Source organism: Hibiscus syriacus, unplaced genomic scaffold (assembly GCF_006381635.1).
Source record: "Hibiscus syriacus cultivar Baekdansim isolate YM2019G1 unplaced genomic scaffold, ASM638163v2 tig00117048_pilon, whole genome shotgun sequence".
Classification (NCBI taxonomy): Eukaryota; Viridiplantae; Streptophyta; class Magnoliopsida; order Malvales; family Malvaceae; genus Hibiscus; species Hibiscus syriacus.
In genome coordinates, this window is record NW_024063538.1 from 1,419,628 (window position 1) to 1,441,496 (window position 21,869).

The following is a 21,869-nucleotide window of genomic DNA, read 5'->3' on the forward strand; positions in this document are numbered from 1 at the left end:
TCATTGAATAAAAATTATCAATTAAATCACTAATTAAATTATCATTTTAGTTACTAAATTATAAGATCAATTTTCACATGGTTTTAAATTAGTCACATAAAAAACTTCTAAAATGTTTTCAAATAATTCAATTAACGAAAGCCTTCAGATAATATCAATTGAGTCCAATTATTAAATCAAAGGAAGGATAAACTGATTAAATTCCTGAAATTTAAGATAGAGGACCAAATTTCAAGTGTAGGAAGAATATACAGTGACCGAGCGCAGAGTTATACCAAAGATAAAAGAGTGCTGGAACGGACGTGACTAAGGAAATGACCAAATTACTCTTCTTTAATGCAAGCAAAACCACGATTGATGATCCGGCGCCAAGCCTGTGATAGGTTAGTTTAAGATGGGCGGTCTTAAGGGTATACTCGGAATTTCTGAAATTAAACAGTTAATTCACTTCTAACTAAATTCATTTATAAATACCTTTTTTGTAAAGTAACAACTATACTAAAAGTAGTTTACTAAGAACGAAGTTAAATGTTTGAATTTTATTGTGTGAATTAAGAAAATTAAGTTGAGATTTTATAATAAATATTAATAAAATTTGATTCAATTTAATCGAATACCGAACAAAAAATATCTGTAGAGTCCGGCTCAACTAGATCGTCACTCGGCGGGATACAAATAATATAGAGGTAAAGGCAATTTCAAATGTGTTGGCTAACGCTTTTGAGCTTTCCTACGTCTAGACTGTGTCTTCTGCCATTTCTTTTTCGGAACCAGCTTGCTCTTTGGTTTCAACTTCAACTCCGGCGAAAACTTGTAGTTCGGATCCCTCATTCGTGCTTGAATATCCTTGAAAAATTCCATGTTCAATTTCTTAGGTCCTCCTTTCCGGAGCTCCTCATATTCCGGCCCCGAAACTATGTTCTCGAACGCTCCTATTAATATGTCGATATCACTCATCACTTCCCAAACATTCGTATATCGCCCATCCGGTCCTTTCTTGAGTTTCTTCAATGCATTCTCTACCGCTAGCTTCCTTGCTTTCTTACCTGGCGATAGCTCCTCGGGTTCTTTTTCGGATTTCAGTAGCTCTGAGATCGTCCTGTACTTCGGTTTTTCCTCAAACTCGAAAAGTTTGTCTATGTACTTATCGCTAGCTTCATTAGGGTAAGGTTCTGTAGGAATGTCATCATCGTCATCACCTTCACTACCAGTCCATAACGTCTTTTCCTCATCGCTTCCAGACCAAACACTCCTTAACTCATCACTGTCATCAGCATCGATTAGCTCCGAACGATCTTTGGCCTGCTGTCTGGCTTTCCGTATCTCTCTTTCCAGGCAGTTCCGGTCGGTTTTGGAATCATTTTCGGGATCACTGTCATCTTCGCTGCCAGTCCATAGGGTCTCATTTTCATCAATCTCTTTCTGCCAGACCTTCCTGAAATCTTCATCTCCTGGCGTTTTGCTCCCAAAGAGATCGTAATGTTTACGCCCTTCACGAGCATACGATCGCAATACTGGCAAACATTCAACAATGTAGGGATGAGCATTCAATCCATTCGGTTTGTTTAATTTCAAAGTTTCGAAAATCAATTATACCAGCTTAGGCGTTTTAAACAATTAGTCGACGCTGAAGTTATGGATTAAGGGTCATAGTGCTTCACAATAATTATATCTAAAAATCAATTAAAAAATCAACAAAAACCATATAATTCGAACCTATCATATTTCAACATTACAAGAGAAACACAATATGAACAACATCTAAAATGGGTCAACTGAAAAATTCTCAAGCTGCTTCTTTCTGTCAGTACTTTTTACAAACACATTGACTACATTCCATATTCGTACCTAGTTCAAAACAATTAACTAGACCAAAGACTATTGACTTCTTCACATGCATTCAAGATATAAATTCAAGAAACGGGTATAAAAGAAATTGATATTTTACACTCAAGTTAATATAAATACTTTCTCTTAGTACTTTTTACAAACACATTGACTACGTTCCAATCTGCACCTAGTTCATCCCGACCAGCTTCATGGCTTCTTCACATACATTCAAGAGATAAAATCAAGAAGAAATGGGTATCAAGAAAATGCATTTTATACGTAAGAGAGCAGGAATCTTACCTTGAAAATTCGGATCAAACCCGCCATTAAGATGATTTTTAGAAGAGCTTAGCAGTGGGTTCAGAAGAGATTCTGACCTGCAAACGAAATGGGTTTTTCCCTTCTTATTTTGCATTTAAATTTCAAGCATCGAATAGAAATATTATATATGGAAAGAGGTATGGATTTTGACCTTGAAAATGGTTGTGGTGGCAGCCAACAGGGTTTCGGCGTTCTAAGGAACAAGAGGCGGGAACAAAGCCTGCGAGCCATTGTTCTCAACAAGGCGGCAAAACTAAAGCAAACTAAAACACAATAATTAACAATCCAATAGTATGGATAATTATACATACATGGATCTTTTAACATGTTAAAATATACTCATGTCATTAAATTATGTTCAAATAATTATTTTGATAATTGAATTTTTAAAATTTATAAAATAATTATTGTAATGTTATATTAAATTGTATTATTTTAATACATTTAAGGATTATTTTGTAACATTTCCATAAAATTTAATAATAAATTTATAACAATTCGATAAATTTAATATCATTTTATAATCATTCGGAAAATATAACGTCCATCTTATAACTATTAAAAGTTCAATTACCAAAACAATCAAATGAGCATAGTTCGATGACCTCTAGCGAATAAATTTCAGTGTCACTTCTTCCATTGTTTTCGTAAATATCAAGTATATACGGATACATATATCTGATACTCACACCTAAACTCGCTTTAACTTCATTACCTAATCACGATCTGTAATCTAAAGAACATCTTCAAGTCGTTTGTAAAGTAGCACCTTTCATGATTGAAATGATTTTCCATGCAAGTTTTTCATCAGCCACTGACCAACAGCAACAAAAGAAAACCGATTCCGAATCGTTCTGAAAACTAGCGGATAATCTATGAGGGCAATTGTCCAAAGAACAAACGGATACACGGAATGATTCTATTTGAAGTTGTTCCCCCAAATCTAGGATATTACCTTCAGAAAGTTCATTTGATAGTATCGTTGATAATCGAGTAATCAAAGTGCATTTGTCAAGATCGCAAAGCAAATCGAAAGCAGATGGGATGTCTTCGGTTCTGGTTGCATGCATCGGGAAACAATAAGCAAACTGAATCTCATGCTTTTTTTCTCCGAATGTATTCAGAAGCTCACCCTGGTGTATAATCTTTGCCTTTTTGCCTTTTCCTACTACTAAGATACTTCGGAAACTCTATCATCACTTACGGAAAGCCTTGAAACTGCTTTCGGTTCGTTTGAATCCAAATAAGATTTATCTACTGAACTACATGTTGAGAACTTGAAGTTTGGATTCAAGCAACTCCGGATAAAGGTACCTGATGCGTCTGCTTTCACATAGTGTGTCGAAGGAACAGTCACCGTTTCATTGTTTGACGGACAATAACATGGGATCCCAAGTTCAGATTGAATCCTTTCTTTAAGAGTGGCCATTTTCGGTTTCTCACCATGTACAAGAATAGCGTGTTTTGGTGAGAGAAATTTGACAAGATCCATAATCCCTTTGGCATCGGTATGAGGACTGAAAGATAGCTGGTGAATCTGCAATACAAATTATAATGTGAATTAAAATGCATATATATGATGACCTTTTTTAAATGCAGAAATGAAAAAACCTGGAAAAAGATGAAACGAAAAGTTGAAGCATGAAAATGGGATAATTTTATGTTTAAGGAAAGGGGCATCAACCTGGCATCGCACATCGATTCGGGTGTCCTTGTCCAAATCAATTTTGGTTGGTTTACCGGACATTAACTTATGGCCTATCGTTCCGGCCACACAATACCTATAAAAGGAGAAAAATTAGAGCAATATAAATTCACACTGTTGAAAGTATTGTTAAAAATGGTTTTCAAGTTTGGCAATCAACTTTGAAAATTTAGTTTTTAAAGTTTGGTAAATTTTTCTTTGAAAATGATTTTTAAAGTTTGGTAAATGTTTCTTTGAAAAATAGTTTTTCAAAGTTTGGTAGATGTTTGTTGAAAAATGATAATGGGATAATCATAATTAATCCCTAGGCTTTAGGGTATTTACAAGATTAAGTCCTTAAGTTTCAACTATAAATACCCTAGCTCATTTAGCTTCAAAACTATCCTAAATCATTTTCTTTCTCCTAATACTAGAGAGCTTTCTTGTGAGTAGTGAGTGTTTTGTAAACACCTGAAAATTTTCTCTCTTAGTAAAAGATCTGCAGTAGTCCAGAGACGTAAGCACAATTGGCTGAACTCCGTTATCAATTTCGGGTATTATTTTTTCGCTTTTATTTCGCATTCTAACTAATCTGGTTATAGCAAAATTACTTGTACTCGGTTTATTTTATAACTGGTATCAGAGCTTTTGGTTGTGAATTTTATCATTTTTTGCGAGGTTACTATTCATTACTATTCACGTGAATAGTAAAATTTTTGTTGGCGATACGAGCTTGTCGAATGAGGTGTTCTAATACACGGTGGTTCGCAAGAATTGTCAGAAACGATCCAAACGAAACCAGATTCGAGTGAGAGCGATTGCTGCAGACGAAGGAAATGTGAAAATTGAAAAGTTCGATGGTGCGAACTTTGACTTTTGGAAGATTTCAGATTGAAGATTTTATGTACCAGAAAAATCTATATCAATCTCTCTCAGGAAAACAACCAGAGGGCATGAAGAATGAAGACTTTGCTCTTCTCGACAGACAAGCCCTCGGAGTTATCCGACTGACGTTATCCCGCAATGTTGCTTTCAACATAGCAAAGGAAAAGACCACGGCGGGTCTTATGGCCGCTCTCTCCAGTATGTATGAGAAACCATCAGCCTCAAACAAAGTGCACTTGATGAGGCGATTATTCAATTTGCGGATAACGGAAGGCGCATCGATGGCACAACACTTAAATGAACTCAACACAATCCCTTATCGATGATGAAACCTTGAAGATCGTCGGAAAAGGAGACGTCCGACTAAAGTTGTCAAACCAGACCACCTGGACGCTGAAAGGAGTGAGACATATTCTTAGCCTCAAAAGAAATCTGATTTCTGTTGGACAACTTGATGGAGAAGGATATAGCACAACCTTTTCAGGCTGTGAATGGAAGATTACCAAAGGAGCACTTGTCATTGCTCGTGGTAAGAAAACTACTACTCTCTATGTAACCTCAAATTTAGAGAATATCATTACAGCCGCAGATGCTGATGGAAAATCAAACATATGGCAGCAAAGGCTTGGTCACATGAGCGAGAAAGGGATGAAGACACTTTTGTCAAAAGGAAAGCTGTCGGATCTAAAGAATCTAGATGTCGAACTATGCGAGGATTGCATCTTTGGCAAATAAAAGAAAGTCAGCTTTGCAAAGATTGGTAAGACACCCAAGGCTGAAAAGTTAGAGTTTGTTCATATTGATGTATGGGGACCATCTCCAGTTCCATATCTTGCAGTCTCACTATATTATGTCACCTTCATCGATGATTCTACAAGGAATGTGGGTTTATTTTCTGAAGAAGGAAATCAGAAGTCTTTGATACCTTCAGAAAATGGAATGCCATAGTGAAAAATGAAACTGGTCTTAAAGTCAAGCGGTTGAGGTCTGACAATGGAGGAGAATACAGAAATCGTAGATTCAGAGATTTCTGCGCAAAACAATAGGATCAAGATGGAGACAACAGTTCCCATGACACCGCAGCAAAATGGCGTAGCAGAGCGCATGAACAGAAATCTGAATAAACGTGCCAGAAGCATGAGGATACATGCCGGATTGCCCAAACTTCTATAGGTTGAAGCTATCAACATTGCAGCTTACTTGATCAACCGTGGGCCCTCGGTTCCTTTGAATGGCAGTATACCAGAGGAAGTTTGGAGCAAGAAAGAAATAAACCTTTCACACTTAAGAGTGTTTGGTTGTATTTCTTATGTACACATAAACTCTGCTGAAAGAAGTAAACTTAATGCCAAATCCAACAAATGTGTCTTTTTTGGTTATGGTGGTGATGAGTTCGGCTACCGGTTTTGGGACTATGAAAATCGGAAGATCATCAGAAACAGAGATGTCATTTTCAATGAGAATGTGATGTACAAAGACATGTCAACTGTAGAATCAAGCAGCTCCAATACCAAAGCTGAAACAAAGGAATTTGCTGAGTTCGAGGAGATTTCTGGAAATGATGTTCAGATCAGTCCTGAAGCAGTTCAAGAAGAATCAGGCACACCGGAACTAAGACGTTCCTCCAGAATTCCTAAACCAACCCAACGTTATTCTCCTTCTTTGCAATACTTGTTGCTGACTGATAATGGTGAACCAGAGTGCTATGATGAAGCAATGCAGGTGGAGGATTCAGTCAAGTGAGAGTCTTCCATGAAAGATGAGATAGACTCGCTTATGTCAAATCAGACGTGGGAATTAGCTGAATTACCACTAAGCAAGAAAACGCTCCACAACAAGTGTATTTACAGGATCAAGGAAGAGCACTATGGGAGAAAACGCTACAAAGCAAGATTGGTTGTCAAAGGTTTTCAGTAAAAGGAAAGTATTGACTACAATGAAATTTTCTCTCCAGTTGTAAAAACTGTCTACAATCAGATTGGTGTTGAAAATTGTAACTGTAGAAAATTTACATCTTGAGCAGTTAGATGTAAAGACAGCTTTCCTTCATGGTGATTTGAAGGAAGAAATCTATATGAGACAGCCAGAAGGCTTCATAGAGACAGGCAAGAAAAACCTGGTATGCAGGTTGAAGAAGAGCTTGTATGGTTTAAAACAAACTCCTAGACAGTGGTACAAGAAGTTCGATAGGTTCATGAGTAGCAATGATTTTACCAGATGCCAAGCAGATCATTTTTGCTACATCAAGAGATTCGACAATAGCTTCATTATTTTATTGTTGTACGTTGATAATATGCTCATTGCAGGCTCAGACATGCAAGAGGTTATAAACTTGAAGCAAAAATTGTCGAAGCAGTTTGCTATGAAGGATCTGGGCGCTGCAAAGCAGATTCTTGGGATGAGGATTAAGAGAGACACAAAGCGGGGACTTTGATGTTATCACAGGCTGAGTACATCAACAAAGTACTCCAGGTTCACATGCAAGATGCTAAACCAGTAAGTACACCTTTAGGAGTTCATTTTAGACTCTCCAAAGAATGGTCACCAAAGGCGGAGGAAGAACGTGCACACATGGTGAAGGTGCCGTATGCCTCGGCAATTGGAAGTCTAATGTATGCCATGGTTTGTACCAGACCAGATATTGCTCATGCAGTGGGAGCTGTTAGCAGGTACATGAATAATCCAGGCAAGGTACACTGGGAAGCAGTCATATGGATCCTCAGATATCTGCGCGGTACTACAAACAAAGCACTTTGTTTCAAAGGTGGAGATACGATACTGACAGGCTATGTAGATGCTGACTTAGCTGGAAATGTTGACATCAGAAGGAGAACTACAGGGTATGTCTATACTCTAGGAGATACTGTAGTGAGTTGGGTTTCTCAACTATAGAAGATAGTTGCTCTCTCCACAACTGAAGCAGAATATGTCGTTGTTACGAAAGCCAGCAAGGAGATGGTTTGGGTCCAAAGTTTCTTGGAAGAGTTAGACAAGAAACAAGAAAACAATGTCTTGTATTGGGACAGTCAAAGTGCTATCCATCTAGCAAAGAATCCATCTTTTCATTCCAGAACGAAGCATATAATTGCGATATCATATGTTCGGTCTTCTGGAAGATGGGATTTTGAAACTTGAAAAGATTAGTGGAGCTCAAAATCTGGCAGACATGTTGACAAAGACGGTAACCACGGACAAACTGAAGTTGTGTTCAGCTTCAGTTGGCATGCTAGACTAATAAGACCAGAAATCCTATTGCATTGATCGATGTGTGAAGACAGATTAAAATCAGTCTTCAAGTGGGAGATTGTTAAAAGTATTGTTAAAAATGATTTTCAAGTTTGGCAACCAACTTTGAAAAATTGGTTTCCAAAGTTTGGTAAATGTTTCTTTGAAAATGGTTTTCAAAGTTTGGTAAATGTTTCTTTGAAAAATAGTTTTTCAAAGTTTGGTAGATATTTGTTGAAAAATAATAATAGGATAATCACAATTAATCCCTAGGCTTTAGAGTATTTACAAGATTAAGTCCTTAAGTTTCAACTATAAATACCATAGCTCATTTAGCTTCAAAACTATCCCAAATCATTTTCTTTCTCCCAATACTAGAGAGCTTTCTTGTGAGTAGTGAGTGTTTTGTAAACACCTGTAAATTTTCTCTCTTAATAAAAGATCTGCAGTAGTCCAGAGACGTAAGCACAATTGGCTGAACTCCGTTATCAATTTCGGGTATTATTTTTCCGCTTTTATTTCGCATTCTCACTAATCTGGTTATAGGGAAATTATTTGTACTCGATTTATTTCGTAACACACACACAACATAATAGACGTAAGATTATTATTCTCATTAAATGGGTTTCTGTGCTTGAATGTGATATCCAAACTTTTAAAATTGACACGATAGTTTTTTCTTTTTTTCCCCCTTATGTTCCATGTTATATAAGTACCAATACTAGCATTATGATGTAAGCTTGATGATGTACAAGAAAGCCATACCCTGGCAATGTCACGAGATTGTTTTCCGAAGGCGCCCATTGCATAAAAACCTCAAGTGAAAATCCGCCAACAATCATACCAGGTGTAGCAAAGAGAACGCAAGGTCCAGGAGCATTTATCAAAGAACGGTCAAAATTCCGAACTGCAACAAAAGAGTAGCAGATGAAATACTAGTATAAAAATATATTTTTTCCTTCCTAAATGTTAACCCTATTATATTCATGCAAGTCGCTATACCACTTCATTTTTCGGTGATAATTTATAACCTTAAAACAACAGTAAAAAGAAAAATGTGTTACAAAGATATAGCTCATGCAACTTTTAATTTCCCTGCTTTATGCAATTCTTCTATACCAAAGGGAACTAATTTTTAACACCTTCAAGTTCTCACATTCTGCCTCTTCAATTCAAGAGTTTATTTACATGCATGAATAAATTACATACATATATAGGAAATTTTAGGTTATTTAAGCTTTAGGACATTAAAAGGTATATTAAGCCTTTGGTGTTTATGTTAGGGTTTGGCTGTAGTTTCCTATTAGTACTTCCTATTTCAACATCATTAATTTCTCAAAAGAAGAAACTTGGCAATGGCAGGAACAAGGAAATAAGTAAACTGGTATGACTCATTAATCATTATCTCAGCAAGATTTGTACCACTTTTAAATTCAAATGCATTATGTGTGGCATATGTCTCCTTGATCTTCTGGCTCGTCCAGTTAATAAGCATTTTTATAATACATATTGGCTTGGATGGTCAAACCTGAAACGCGATAAATCCGACTCATCAGCAGAAATTCGTTATCTATCAATTAACTTAAATACAGCTATGAATGAAGACATTGACAAGAACATATAGATTCCACTTCCAATAATAAGACAATAAAAAAGAAGAAAAAGAAAAACCAATGAGGCAAAAAGTTAAACACAAAAGATGGATCAAACCTGCTGAGAAGTAGATAGGAACATTTAGATTCATGCGTTCCCAGTAATCTTCCAATAGTATACATAGTTCCTATGATATAATCATACGGAACTAGATATTAATCAATGGATCAAGTTATACAGCATGAAAGCATCTACGACTAGTCAACAACATAATTGTTAAAGGTGACAATGACCAATAACTGTAAGCAGCTTGAATTTGAAATACTATTTTAAAATATATGCAGATTGGTTAAGATTTATTGACTCCTTTATAAATCAACAGAAGTGTTAAAAGGAAAATTGATTCATTTCAATGAGGTGAATTTTTTTAACCTGTTTCCCTCATGATTAGTGGTCATCTGAAAAGTATGGAACTTTGAACAACTATTGGTTAACATGCCCTCAATAATCCATACTAGTTTAAACTTTTGCTACCAACTAAATCATTTTAATACCAAAAAAATCATAGCTACCCAATATATATAAGATCGTCATATATACCTGAGCTCTTCCTAGTGCAAATGTTGGAATAAGCACCTTTCCTCCAGCAGCAACACAATTATGAACCTGAAAAGTACCACAACCACCCCACCCCCAAAATAAATAGAACAAAAAGGAAGAAAATCAATCCCGTAGAGTGTAACTTTAAAATAAAAAGCACAAACCTGAACCAAATATATTAATCCATGAAAGTTCGAAGTACTAAAATAAGGAACGTCCGCAGAGAACATGCTCAGGTCAAATGAAATCATCATACTTCCAACATTTCTCTCTCCAGTAGATAAAAAATGAAGTTTCTAGAATAAAGTTAACCATGTACTTCGGAGACCAACTACTAACCTCCAGTTCAAAATTCTTCAGTTAAGCTCATTCTTCAAGTAATTATGCATCTAAGACTAAGAGCATTCAATTATCTAGTTATTATCCTCTGTGCTTAGGAGACTAATACCACTGTATTCACAACTGTAATAACTTCCTGTCCCCACCCGGTGTTCCCTCAAAAAGGAACAATTAAAATAAAATAAGAAAATACTATCAAAATAACATAGAGGATAACACAGAGAAACCAACTGCATGTGGAACAGATACTCTAACTTTAGCGATCTAAAGAGCAAGTAAACAGTCACAATGTGCAAGAGCAAATTGTGAAAGTAGTATATACATACAGCTTTAAGGAACTCCCTCTCTCGCCCATATCTTGAATCACGTATGGTTGTTGCGTAAGTTGACCTGTTATGGGAAAAATATTAGGAAAATTTTTATCAAGCACTACTAACCAAACTTTACTTATTAATGAAACCAAAGAACAATATTATATTTGTATACTCTGTTATAAGAAGGTCCAACTGTAGTCTATCAATTTGAGCTGCCCCGAGATGTCTATCTGGCGTCATATTATAGTCTCCTGTGTACACCATAGCAGCATCTCCCACCTTTGCATAAAACATTGCTGCCCCAATGACCTTGCAACGAACAAAGAAAATTAACCACTTGGATAGAAATTATTGAAAGCATTCTCAGTAAAGAATGGTGAAGAACTTTAAAAAAGGAGGAAGACTTAGAAAGAAAATTAATATTTTAGAAATGAAAAGAACTATTACTGCTGTGCAATTCATATTTCAGCCTAATAGGCTACAATATAGCTAAAGCACTCAATGATTTAAACTCAAACAGTGGTCCAACATTATTCAATCAATTCCTCGATAGCCCTCTTAAGACCTAAAAGTTAGGTAGCTCTATCAGAAAAGATAAAATTTAGCAGACATACTTGGCAAATCTGCAATGATAAATGTGCATCGTTCTTATACCAATGGATTAAAATGTATAGGCACTACAAATATAAAAAAAGGCTAATAAAAATCATGCTTTAGAACTGAATTTAAAATGCTTACATGTCCTGCATAGTAGGCACGGATTTGAAGACCTTTATCAACCTGCACAGTCTGCTTCAAATCCACAGGTATAACTGAAATAAGGAGTCGAATCAGAATAAAAAATAAAAATGACAACTTCAGACAGTACAATTCAAGCAAGTAATTAAAACCAGTAGGCTGGTCTTGCATAAAAATATACTTGTGAATATGTAAGGAAACTAGATCATATATATTAAGGAAATCTTTACAACAATCCTATTCCACTAGCTAGTCAATAAAAGTTTCATGATTTAAATTTTAAATAGTGAAACTTAAAGTTTGTTTCAAATCAAATGATACATTTGATAAAGTTCAAGTTGACCACTTTTCAATTCTACTATTAGAGCATTTAAATACAGGAAGCTAATAATGATCAGAGATCAATAATGTGATGCTACTCAAGGTGAACCCCAATGTCCAAAAAAATAAAACTGATCTAATGCTTGAGTGCATTTTCTCAATAGTTAATCTTTAGTTGCAGCTTGATACCAGGTACAGCATGCGATATCATCTTGATATATCCTTGATAAAATGATTTCCAGGAAGATTGAAGAACATAAAATTATGAATGGGGTTCCATGTCCACTTTAGATCATAAGAAATATTTAGCCTGAACCATACTCCAAAAATAGCAGGGTTGTGCAAATGATTCCTATCACAGCTAATGACACAACTTTGAAAACATATTGGAAGGAAAGTGGCACTCTTAGACAATTCTGAATTGCTACCTGATGAACCAGATAGACAAGTCAACCCATCATATGCACATAAAACTACTCATAATAACAATACTTTTTTAAGCACTGAAGCATCTGAAAAAAATGTTCAAATAGAGATCCAAGTACCCTTTTTCATGCATTCTGCAATATGGTCCGCAGTAAATTGTTCGTCCTCAACCCTTCTGTCCATATTCTTTCTGTAGTCCTCCAACATCAAAGGGGCCAATGCTTTTGTCGGATACTGCCAATACCAGAATTAACATCAAAAAAGTAAAACCAAAAGAATAAAAACAGTCATACCCCAAGTGGGACATTTTATCAAATACATAGAGGAAGAGAAGTTACAGTCATGTAAATTGGACCCTTGTACCCGCAAACTTCAGTGAAATAAGGAAGCGCTCCAATATGATCCAAGTGACTGCAAAAAAAAAAGTTTGTCAAAAATTCAAACCAATAAATTATATCGACTGAAAGAACCAAAGAAAAAGTAAATCAATTGAGTGAATGAAAGAATACAAGTGAGTAACAATGACACAAGTGAGAGCATTATCAAAATCTCCGGTTTTTGAAATGAGAGAGAAATTTGGGTAGCGACGAGAATCAGTGTATCCCATGTGCATCCCACAGTCGAACATGATTCTCTTGCCATTTATCGACACCACCACGCAGCTTTTCCCAACTTCTTGGCCTGCCCCTGAAAATTAAAATCGTCGATTATTTTGTGAAAAGACTAAAAAAAATCTTGGAAATTCATGAAATGGGGAAATAAACCGTGGGTAGTGTTTAGAAGTTACCAAGGACGAGGCAGTCGATCGCCATGATCGGAGCTAATCGAGTTCAACTTCAAAGAATTGAGAACTACTTGGTTGGCGCGCTTCCCCGTGATTATCAATGTATTTATTTAAGGTATAAACTATGGTTTTAGTCCCTCTACTATGTTTAAATTACTATTAAATCTTTTTGTGTGTTTTCTTTTTTATTTATCTCTTATTGTTCTCTTTATGATTTGGTTGAGTTGGATTTATGGGTTTTGTTGGTTGTGATTTTTACATTGGATTTTTGGGATCATGGATGTTGGTTCAAGTTGATAAAGAATCAATTATGTGTGAAGAATTTTATTGTTTATGATTTATGATTAAAGTTTAAATTGTTCTAAATTTCTTTTAAAGTTTAAGATTTAAAAAAAAAATCGAAATTGGTTAATCGTGTTATAAGGTTATGTTAAATGGGATAATTAAGTGGGGTGATGATAGGGTTATGCCAAATCTCAATTAAGTTGTGATAAAATTACAATTTAAGTGTTGTGTTGTTGAGAGAGGAATTTGATTATAGTTGTGTTTTGAGGTTAATAATGACTATTGAAATTTAATTTTATAATGGTAGACTAGATGAAATTAATATAATTTATAATTATAAATAATTATATTTGTTTGATTATACAAAATTAATATTAAATGAAGAAAATGTATAAATATTAAAAAATTAATTTATTATCCTACAATTAAAAAATAAGTTTAAATGTACATGAAATTTTTAAATTTTTTATTAGTTCATCATTTTGATCCACGTTGATTATTAAATTTAGTCTTTTTTATTAATTGGCGTTGTATATATTATCACAATATTCTCAAATAATTATATTCTATAAATTTATTAATTTTAAGATGAAATCATTTATATAAAAACCGTATGTTTTAATTCCCTTCAATCAAATCAATAAGATTTTTGATTGATTAAGGGCGTCGCCCTCATTCTTAGAACCCATTGAGGGGGGCTCGGCCCAGGAAAGGGAGAGTGGTCGAGTGGTCAAAAGCGACAGACTATAAATCTGTTGAAGTTTTCTAAGTAGGTTCGAATCTTCCCTCTCCCACTTGTTTGTTGTAGACTTTAGAGAAGAGAAATGAGGCATTCGTCAACATAGGAAAGCCCACCGAGCGAAGCTCTTTCTTTTTTAGGGTGTGTCGTGAAGTAAAATTGTATCGTATGTTAGTTAGAGAGGTTGGTGAACTACTACGATTTATGGATTCCCCATCTATATCCAATCCAAACGAGAATAGAAGTGAGTCGCTTTCGACTTGGCTTTTAGTTGTAGTCCTTTAGCTTATGTAATGGTCGAACTTTTTACATGCACGCGCCTGCCAAAATGCCTCGTTGATTCTAGACGAAGCCAAGTCGATACATATGATAGGCGAAGGAAAACCCCCCATTTAATAGCGCCTAGGGAACATAAGTTTGATTGAGGATTAGAGAGGAGGGATGGAAGAAAAGACTCGAAATGGATTTAGGAGTCTTTGTGTGAGTCGTATGCAGTGAGAGTCGCATGTACGATAACGATGGGGTTCGCGTCTATACGTGTAATGTGGTGGTTGGGCCTACCCACCCTATTTGTTCCATGATCTATGGGTCGACTGGAGCTACCCACTTCGATCAATTAACCAAGATTTTGACTGGATATGAAATCACTGGTGCTCGATCTAGTGGTATTTTTATGGGGATTCTTTTTATCGCTGTAGGATTCCTATTCAAGATCACTACAGTTTCTTTTCGGGCGGCTGTAGGACTGACAACCGCTTATAGGTGGTAGGGTATGGTGGGTGGTACCGATAAGATTTCAGCCAATCTTCATTATCGCATGTGGGTCGTGCTTAGAGTGCGTGAAACTCATCACTACCTCATAAGGGCATTAAGACAATAGCATGTTAAACAAAAGTGTCGCTTTCTCTGTAGTGTTGTCACACAACTGCCCAAAGCTACTCACTCTGTAATATTATCAAACAAGATAAGCACGTCGCCCGCCTACTGGTCGGGCGAATCGAAGTTCTCTTCCGGTCAACTGTCCACCTTGTCAAGTGCAAAAAACACAGTAGAATCATGTAACACACACTACTGGTGTGCTTCTTGCCCACGAGGAAAGAAAAAAGAGCGATAATGTTTAGTTTAAATTTAACTGTTTGTAGTATGGGAGCAGATTGCCCAAAAAATCCCTTGAAACAATGAAAAAAAGATATCTCGGTAACGAAAATTATAGGGGTCTGTATTGGTGAGATCTAACGGTGAATAACTGCCTAAAAGAAAAACTGCCTGAAAGTCCGAGGACCTTTAGTACCGTACCCTTCCCCCAAACCAACAGCCTTCGCACCAAGCAAGACCACCCTTGTCCCTTTTCTTTATCCATTATGCCTTTTCCTTTGCTTTATTCTAATAGATTCTAAGGCAAAGTAAAAGTAAGTAAGTGATTTGTATGCCTACTTGACGAAAGGAAACGAACTTTGGTTCGTTTTCGGGGTTATGGATTGGATTTAGTCACAACATAATCAAAAGAAGGGAGTGCCGCTTTGGTTACCGAAGAACGCTTCCAAAGTCGACCCTCTCGAGTTTTCGGCTGTTTTCTAGATTGAAATAGCCTTTTCTCGCCCTAGCAAACGAAAGAATTCACTATCAAACATCTTTTCCTATTGAAGTACCAAAGGTGCGCTCCGCCGATGACTAAGTAAGAAATGGGTTTGACTTAAATTAAAGTGATGAGGTTGCAAAGAGGGAAGTAGGGATCCTATTGACTAAAGGTTGGTTTTTCGGTTTCCTTTAGAATGAAAGTAGATATGAAGCCCTTGCTACTTACTTTGTTTGATTCAAAAGGCTACCCCGACTAGTCGTATGGGGTGGGGCTTGTGGAAAGCTACCTCGGATATGAGAAACTCTTAAAAAATAGGCAGAGCCCAATATTTGACAAAGATCTTCCTATCAATAGATAGGAATTAGTGTTCGATATAGGTTATATTGAGCATCTGCTATTTCTCTCTCTATTTTTTAGAGAAAAAAGATATTTCGTTCATCAATCTTTTGTCTATTTATCATTGATTCTATATATGAATCAAGTCGAAAGACTTCATTTTTGGGTTCCCAAAGTCCCGAATGGATTTGATCATTTCCGCCAACGAAATGAACGTGAATCCTGTTCCGATCTGGAAGTTATTACAAAGAGAATAAAATGTTGTTCTCTTGCCCTTTGTCTTTTCTCACTTTGCTAATCTTCCCCTCTAAAGCGGGCCGGGAGATCGCGGGCGTGGGAGAAAGAAACCTAAGAGAATACGTTCTTATCCGTTGTCCTTATTTTTTTAGTGCAACATAGGAAAACACCCTCTTTTTGTCATCTCTACAGCTTTTTTTTTTATCTTATTTCACTAATTATACTTTTAATTTTTCTAAATTACTCTCTGAAGTTTTGAATTATTCATGTTTTGGTCTCTTTGAATTATTTTATTATTATTTCGGTATTACATAATATTTTTTACTATTATTTAATATAAAAATTATCTAAAATATAAAATAAAAGTAAATGGTGATCGTCCATTGTTCGCCGGCATTGAAACCATCGTTGACGACTGTAGATGGTGGCCATTCGGTCCCAAATTTCATCGATCATTTTGTCTCGACCCCTGAGTTCAAATGTGACCTCCATTTTATCGGAACATGCTCCAAATCTGATAAAAAAAAAAAGAAAATCGAAACTTTGATCGGCGTCAACCATCTTAAATGGTGGTTGTTCCGTCCCAGATTTCATGGGTCACTTCTCCTCAACCCTTGAGTTCAAATCTAACCTCCATTTTATCGGAACATGCTCCAAAGTCAAAGATAAAAGATTGAAAATGAGGAAACCAAAATATTTCTATATATATTCATGGGTTTTGAGACATTTTCAGATGAAAAATCCACAAGATTTGGACTCAGTGTGTCGAAGTGAGTCTCTAGGTACAATTTCAGATCATCCGATTATTAGTTTCGAAGGCCGATACTGGTCGACGAAGACTAAAATGAGAGGTGGAGATGTTGCAAATGATGAAGAAGTGAAAATATTATTTTATTATTTATTTTAAATTATTTTTATATTTTAATAAAAAAAATACCACATCATAAAATAATAATAATTATTATAGTGACCAAAATAGAAACAATTCAAAAGTTAATAAATAAATTAAAAAAATTGAAAATAAAGTGATTGAAATAAGAGAAAGAGTAATATTCAGTGAGAAATGGTGTAGTTTACTCTTATTTAATATGAAAAATTAAGATTTTTTTAAATAATTAACACTCTCTTTCTCACACTGCCACTGCAACCAAATTTAAACCCACAATTTAGAGAGAGAAAGCTAATGCGAAATTATTATTTTATCTCACTCAAAGCTCAAACTTTCTATAAATATCTCAAAACCTATTCAAACATCTGGTTTCAACTGATTTTGGAACCCTAACATTCATATCCAACTTCAAGTTATAGACGTGAAGCAAACTTCTCTCCCTGAATAGTTTTTTTTTGGTTGCATTTTGTGCTTGCACTGCTGAGAGGAAGTGTTTGAATCGGAGATGGAAGAGATTGCCGGCGAAACGGCGGAGATAAGAAGCAATGCGAGGAGCGAGTCGCCGATGAAGGCGAGTGTACCTCCGCCTTTGACGGTCTCTGCGTCGTTTAGGGAGAGTGGAGGGAAAAGTTCGTCGAGGAGGAGAGCTGTTAGACCTAGCTTCGAGGCGGATAATGATTTCATCCCGTTTCTTCACGGGTCGGATCCGGTGAAGCTGGAGATTACCCGATTGGAGAATGAAGTTAGAGGTGATGAATGTGGATGGATCTAGTTGTTTTTCGCCTTGATTCGGTTCAATTCAACTGCTCTTTTGGTTAAAAATTAACTTTATTGTTTTTTTGATGTAATTTCTTTGCCTTTTGGATTGGATTGCAGACAAAGATAGAGAATTGGGAGAAGCACAAGCGGAAATTAAGGCATTAAGGATGTCTGAAAAGCTAAGAGAAAAGGCTGTCGAAGAGGTTTATTTTTTAATTTTTTGAAAAAAAATTACTGGATTTTATTTTTTTTGGAAGTAATTAAACTTAATTGATTGGTGGAACTCTTTAGCAATAGTTGTAATTAAAGTAATAAATATTTAGAAAATTTTTGGAATTTTCTAATTTCGAGGATTGAAGTCTGATCTTAGTAGAAGGTCCATTTACCTTCTTTTTAAGTGATGGATGTTTGAGTTTTGGGGTAAATTTAAGAAATCTTTGAAATTTATAAATTATAATAATGTTATAAAAATAAGAAATTGATGGAAGATGGTCTGAATTTTGGTGTGTATAGTTAGGGGAGATCAAAACTCAATCAAAATCAACTTAATCGATCTAACTATGCTAATTCTTGTAACATGTTTTGTGATTAAGATGGAACTGACTCTTTTTATTTTTCTTTTGTACCATAGATCACTGATGAGCTCTCGAAAATGGCGGAGAATCTTAAATTGACAGACTCTCTTCTTGAAAGCAAGGTATTGGTTCAAATCCTTCTCAACCCTTTCTAATTTTTATGTTGTCGTGTTTAGAAAGAAATTTAGTTCATAAACATGTTTTACAGAACCTTGAGATCAAGAAAATAAATGACGAGAAGAAGGCATCCATGGCTGCTCAGTTTGCAGCTGAGGCCACTTTGCGGAGGGTTCATGCTGCTCAAAAGGATGATGATATGCCTCCGATTGAAGCAATTCTTGCACCCTTGGAGGCTGAGCTGAAACTGGCTCGGCAAGAGGTATTTCATATGTTGTTTGAACTGTTGCTTCTGTCTCACAAAGAAAATATAGAATGCCTTCTAGACTTATATGTGATAAATTATTTTCTTACCAGTTAGTTTTTTTTTTTTTGGTGCAGATTGCAAAGCTTCAAGATGATAACAAAGCCCTTGACCGTCTAACTAAATCAAAAGAAGCAGCTTTACTTGAAGCAGAAAGAACTGTCCAGGTTGCATTGGCCAAAGCGTCCATGGTGGATGATCTCCAAAACAAAAACCAGGAGTTGATGAAGCAGATAGAAATTTGCCAGGTATTCCTATCATCCTTGGTGTTTCCTTTTCCCAGATCCATATTTTTTTGGCTTAGTCCGTTAACTATATAATGAAGAAAGTCACATGTTTACTACTTGTCTGTGGCAGGAAGAAAACAAAATTTTGGACAAAATGCATCGCCGAAAGGTTGCAGAGGTCGAAAAGCTTACACAAACAGTAAGGGAGCTGGAAGAGGCTGTTCTTGCTGGTGGTGCTGCTGCAAATGCAGTTCGAGATTACCAACGGAAAGTTCAGGAAATTAATGTAATGCCTAAATTTTACCTGTTCTAGACTTCTAGTTTGCCTGATTTCCTTTTTGTTGATATAATCCTAAAGCTTTTCTCAAAATGAATGATTGTTTTGTGTTTCTTAGGAGGAACGAAAAACACTTGATCGAGAGCTGGCACGTGCGAAAGTAACTGCTAATAGAGTCGCCAAAGTTGTAGCAAACGAGTGGAAAGATGCTAATGACAAAGTGATGCCCGTAAAACAATGGCTTGAAGAGCGAAGATTCTTGCAGGTTTTTGTAGACAGTTTCTCCCATTGAATAAAACTACAGGCATTTGCTTTAATAGTTCTTATTCATTGTGGACTTTATTTCTTCCAGGGAGAAATGCAGCAACTTCGTGACAAGCTTGTTATAACCGAGCGAGCTGCAAAATCTGAAGCACAATTGAAAGTATAATCTGATTGTGATAATTACCATTCTGTTATCTATTTTGATTCTGTTTGTTTCGAAATAAGAGCTTTTCTCTGATTTTCCAGGAGAAATATCAACTGCGGCTTAAAGTTCTAGAAGAAAACTTGAGAGGATCTTCAAACAGTGTTAGTATCAATACCTCAGATGGAAGAAGCATGAGTAATGGACGATCTAGGCGTCAGTCTCTTGGTGGAGCTGATAACTACTTAAAACTTACATCCAATGGATCTTTACCCAAGAGATCACCAAGCATTCAATTGAGATCTTCTTTGTCTTCTAGTACAGTGTCCAAGCATGCTAAAGGAACACCCAAGTCATTTGACGGAGGCACGAGATCAATAGATAGGGCTAAAGTGCTTTTAAATGGAACCGGATCAAATGCATCATTAAACCAGCCTTCTGAGGGAACCAAGGAGGGTGAGGCCCTGAATGATGAAAAAACAGACGACTTCCAGCCAGTAGACACCGAGGATAATGTTCCAGGAGTATTGTATGATTTGCTGCAGAAAGAGGTCGTAGCTTTGAGGAAAGCTGGTCATGAGAAAGATCAAAGCCTTAAAGATAAGGAAGATGCGATTGAGGTAGATACATGTGTTCTCTCAAGTCAATACCATTTTAATTTATTGTTCAGGATAAATGCTCTAGTAATCCTTGTATTTTTCAGATACTTGCTAAGAAGGTGGAAACATTGACTAAGGCAATGGAAGCTGAGGCTAAAAGGATGAGAAGAGAAGTAGCTGCTATGGAGAAAGAGGTTGCTGCCATGGGGTGGAGAAAGAACACGATAACAGGGCCAAGCGGTTCGGTAACTCCAAGGGATCGGCTGCTCAGCTGCTTGGTGGAAGGTACTTCCATCTTTTATTTAGTTGTTTCTATTTAATATTCTTTATTTTCCTCAAATTATTTAAGTTAAAAATTAGTCTCCTTAGTTTGTTGCATTTGTCCTTTATAAATTACAAAATTATCAGCCATGGTTCATCTTATATTACTCCAACTCTTCATTCTTGAAGTACTCATGCCCAACATTCATGTCTAGCACATATCCGGACATATGTTCGAGGATATGACCCTCCAAGGATGTACAAATCCTGTCTTAGTAAAGATACAGGACTCATAACCTACTTGGCCCATACCCATTCTGTTGTTTACGACCAAATGTCCATGCATATCAATAATTTGTCCTTTGTAAAAAAGATGAGCAACTCTGCATACGGTTTAGAGTAATTCGAATGAGCGCTGCAAGAATTATATAGATTGGAGATTCTTATACTCTTCTGGATAGGGTACTTCAATACACCGATGAACTTCCGATTTGGTTACATGTTGATGTTTGGATTCATTTATATTTTTACTTCAAGTCTTTACTCACTCGGGTAGTTGGGTGCAAGTGTTGGTCTATGTGTATATATCCAACACATGTCCACACGGATATTTGAAGCAAAATGAAGAGTCGGAACAACATAGCTTCAAGCTGTAGTGACCTATTCCAATGGATCCACCTTTTATTCCTTTTCAATTTTCAGCTAATCGATCTTCAATGACTTGTGGAGTCCTATATAAACGTCACCACTCTAGTTCAGTATTCATTGATTACATAGGTATATATTTTGAATTTTGATACTCAATATAACTAAGCAGATTCTCTTATTTATGCAGAAATGTGTCCCGAAGTGGGTTAACACGTAGCACTCAATAACGACAAATTTTACTCGAAGCATCAACGGCAAGTACATTTGCAAACTTGCATAAGTTTCATTTTTCTTTTTTATAATTTTCTTACTCTATAACTTGCATGCAATTGAACCTATGTTCTTAGAAATCGACAAAGAGAGGAAATCCGGGAAAAAAGAGGGCAAAATTCGGAGGAAGAAATCAAATTGGTGTGCTTCTAACATAGACTGCTTGTTCCTCTGCCTAGAGATTAACCGAAAACAAGAAGAGATAAAAAGGAACTATTAACTATGGGTGGGGCTAACATTATGATAGGTTTTCATGGGTGGCCAGTGATTGTGTTTCTGTATAGGTAGGGTTTCTATTCTT

General features: G+C 36.0%; 2 protein-coding genes and 1 pseudogene across 2 annotated transcripts; 1 reads left to right on the plus strand and 2 right to left on the minus strand.

Annotated features, from left to right (window-relative positions):
• Nucleotides 1-661: 661 nt before the first annotated feature.
• On the minus strand, nt 662-2,439 carry LOC120197757 (nucleolin-like). Its single transcript, XM_039199169.1, has 3 exons — nt 2,303-2,439; nt 2,131-2,207; nt 662-1,514 (listed from the first exon to the last, which is right to left on the minus strand). The coding sequence occupies exons 1-3, from the start codon at nt 2,380-2,382 to the stop codon at nt 712-714; spliced, it is 960 nt and encodes a 319-aa protein (XP_039055100.1). The 5' UTR covers nt 2,383-2,439; the 3' UTR covers nt 662-711.
• A 341-nt stretch (nt 2,440-2,780) lies between these two features.
• On the minus strand, nt 2,781-13,176 carry LOC120197756 (cleavage and polyadenylation specificity factor subunit 3-II-like). The gene is given in 15 exon segments (XM_039199168.1): nt 2,781-3,331; nt 3,334-3,688; nt 3,836-3,932; nt 8,711-8,852; nt 9,368-9,443; nt 9,445-9,473; nt 9,656-9,725; nt 10,139-10,204; nt 10,804-10,867; nt 10,964-11,100; nt 11,530-11,603; nt 12,396-12,510; nt 12,615-12,687; nt 12,786-12,963; nt 13,064-13,176. Coding segments are annotated over 15 exon segments (1,935 nt in total). The 5' UTR covers nt 13,089-13,176; the 3' UTR covers nt 2,781-2,897.
• Nucleotides 13,177-17,445: 4,269 nt separating this feature from the next.
• LOC120197701 lies at nt 17,446-21,771 on the plus strand (annotated as a pseudogene).
• Nucleotides 21,772-21,869: the final 98 nt, after the last annotated feature.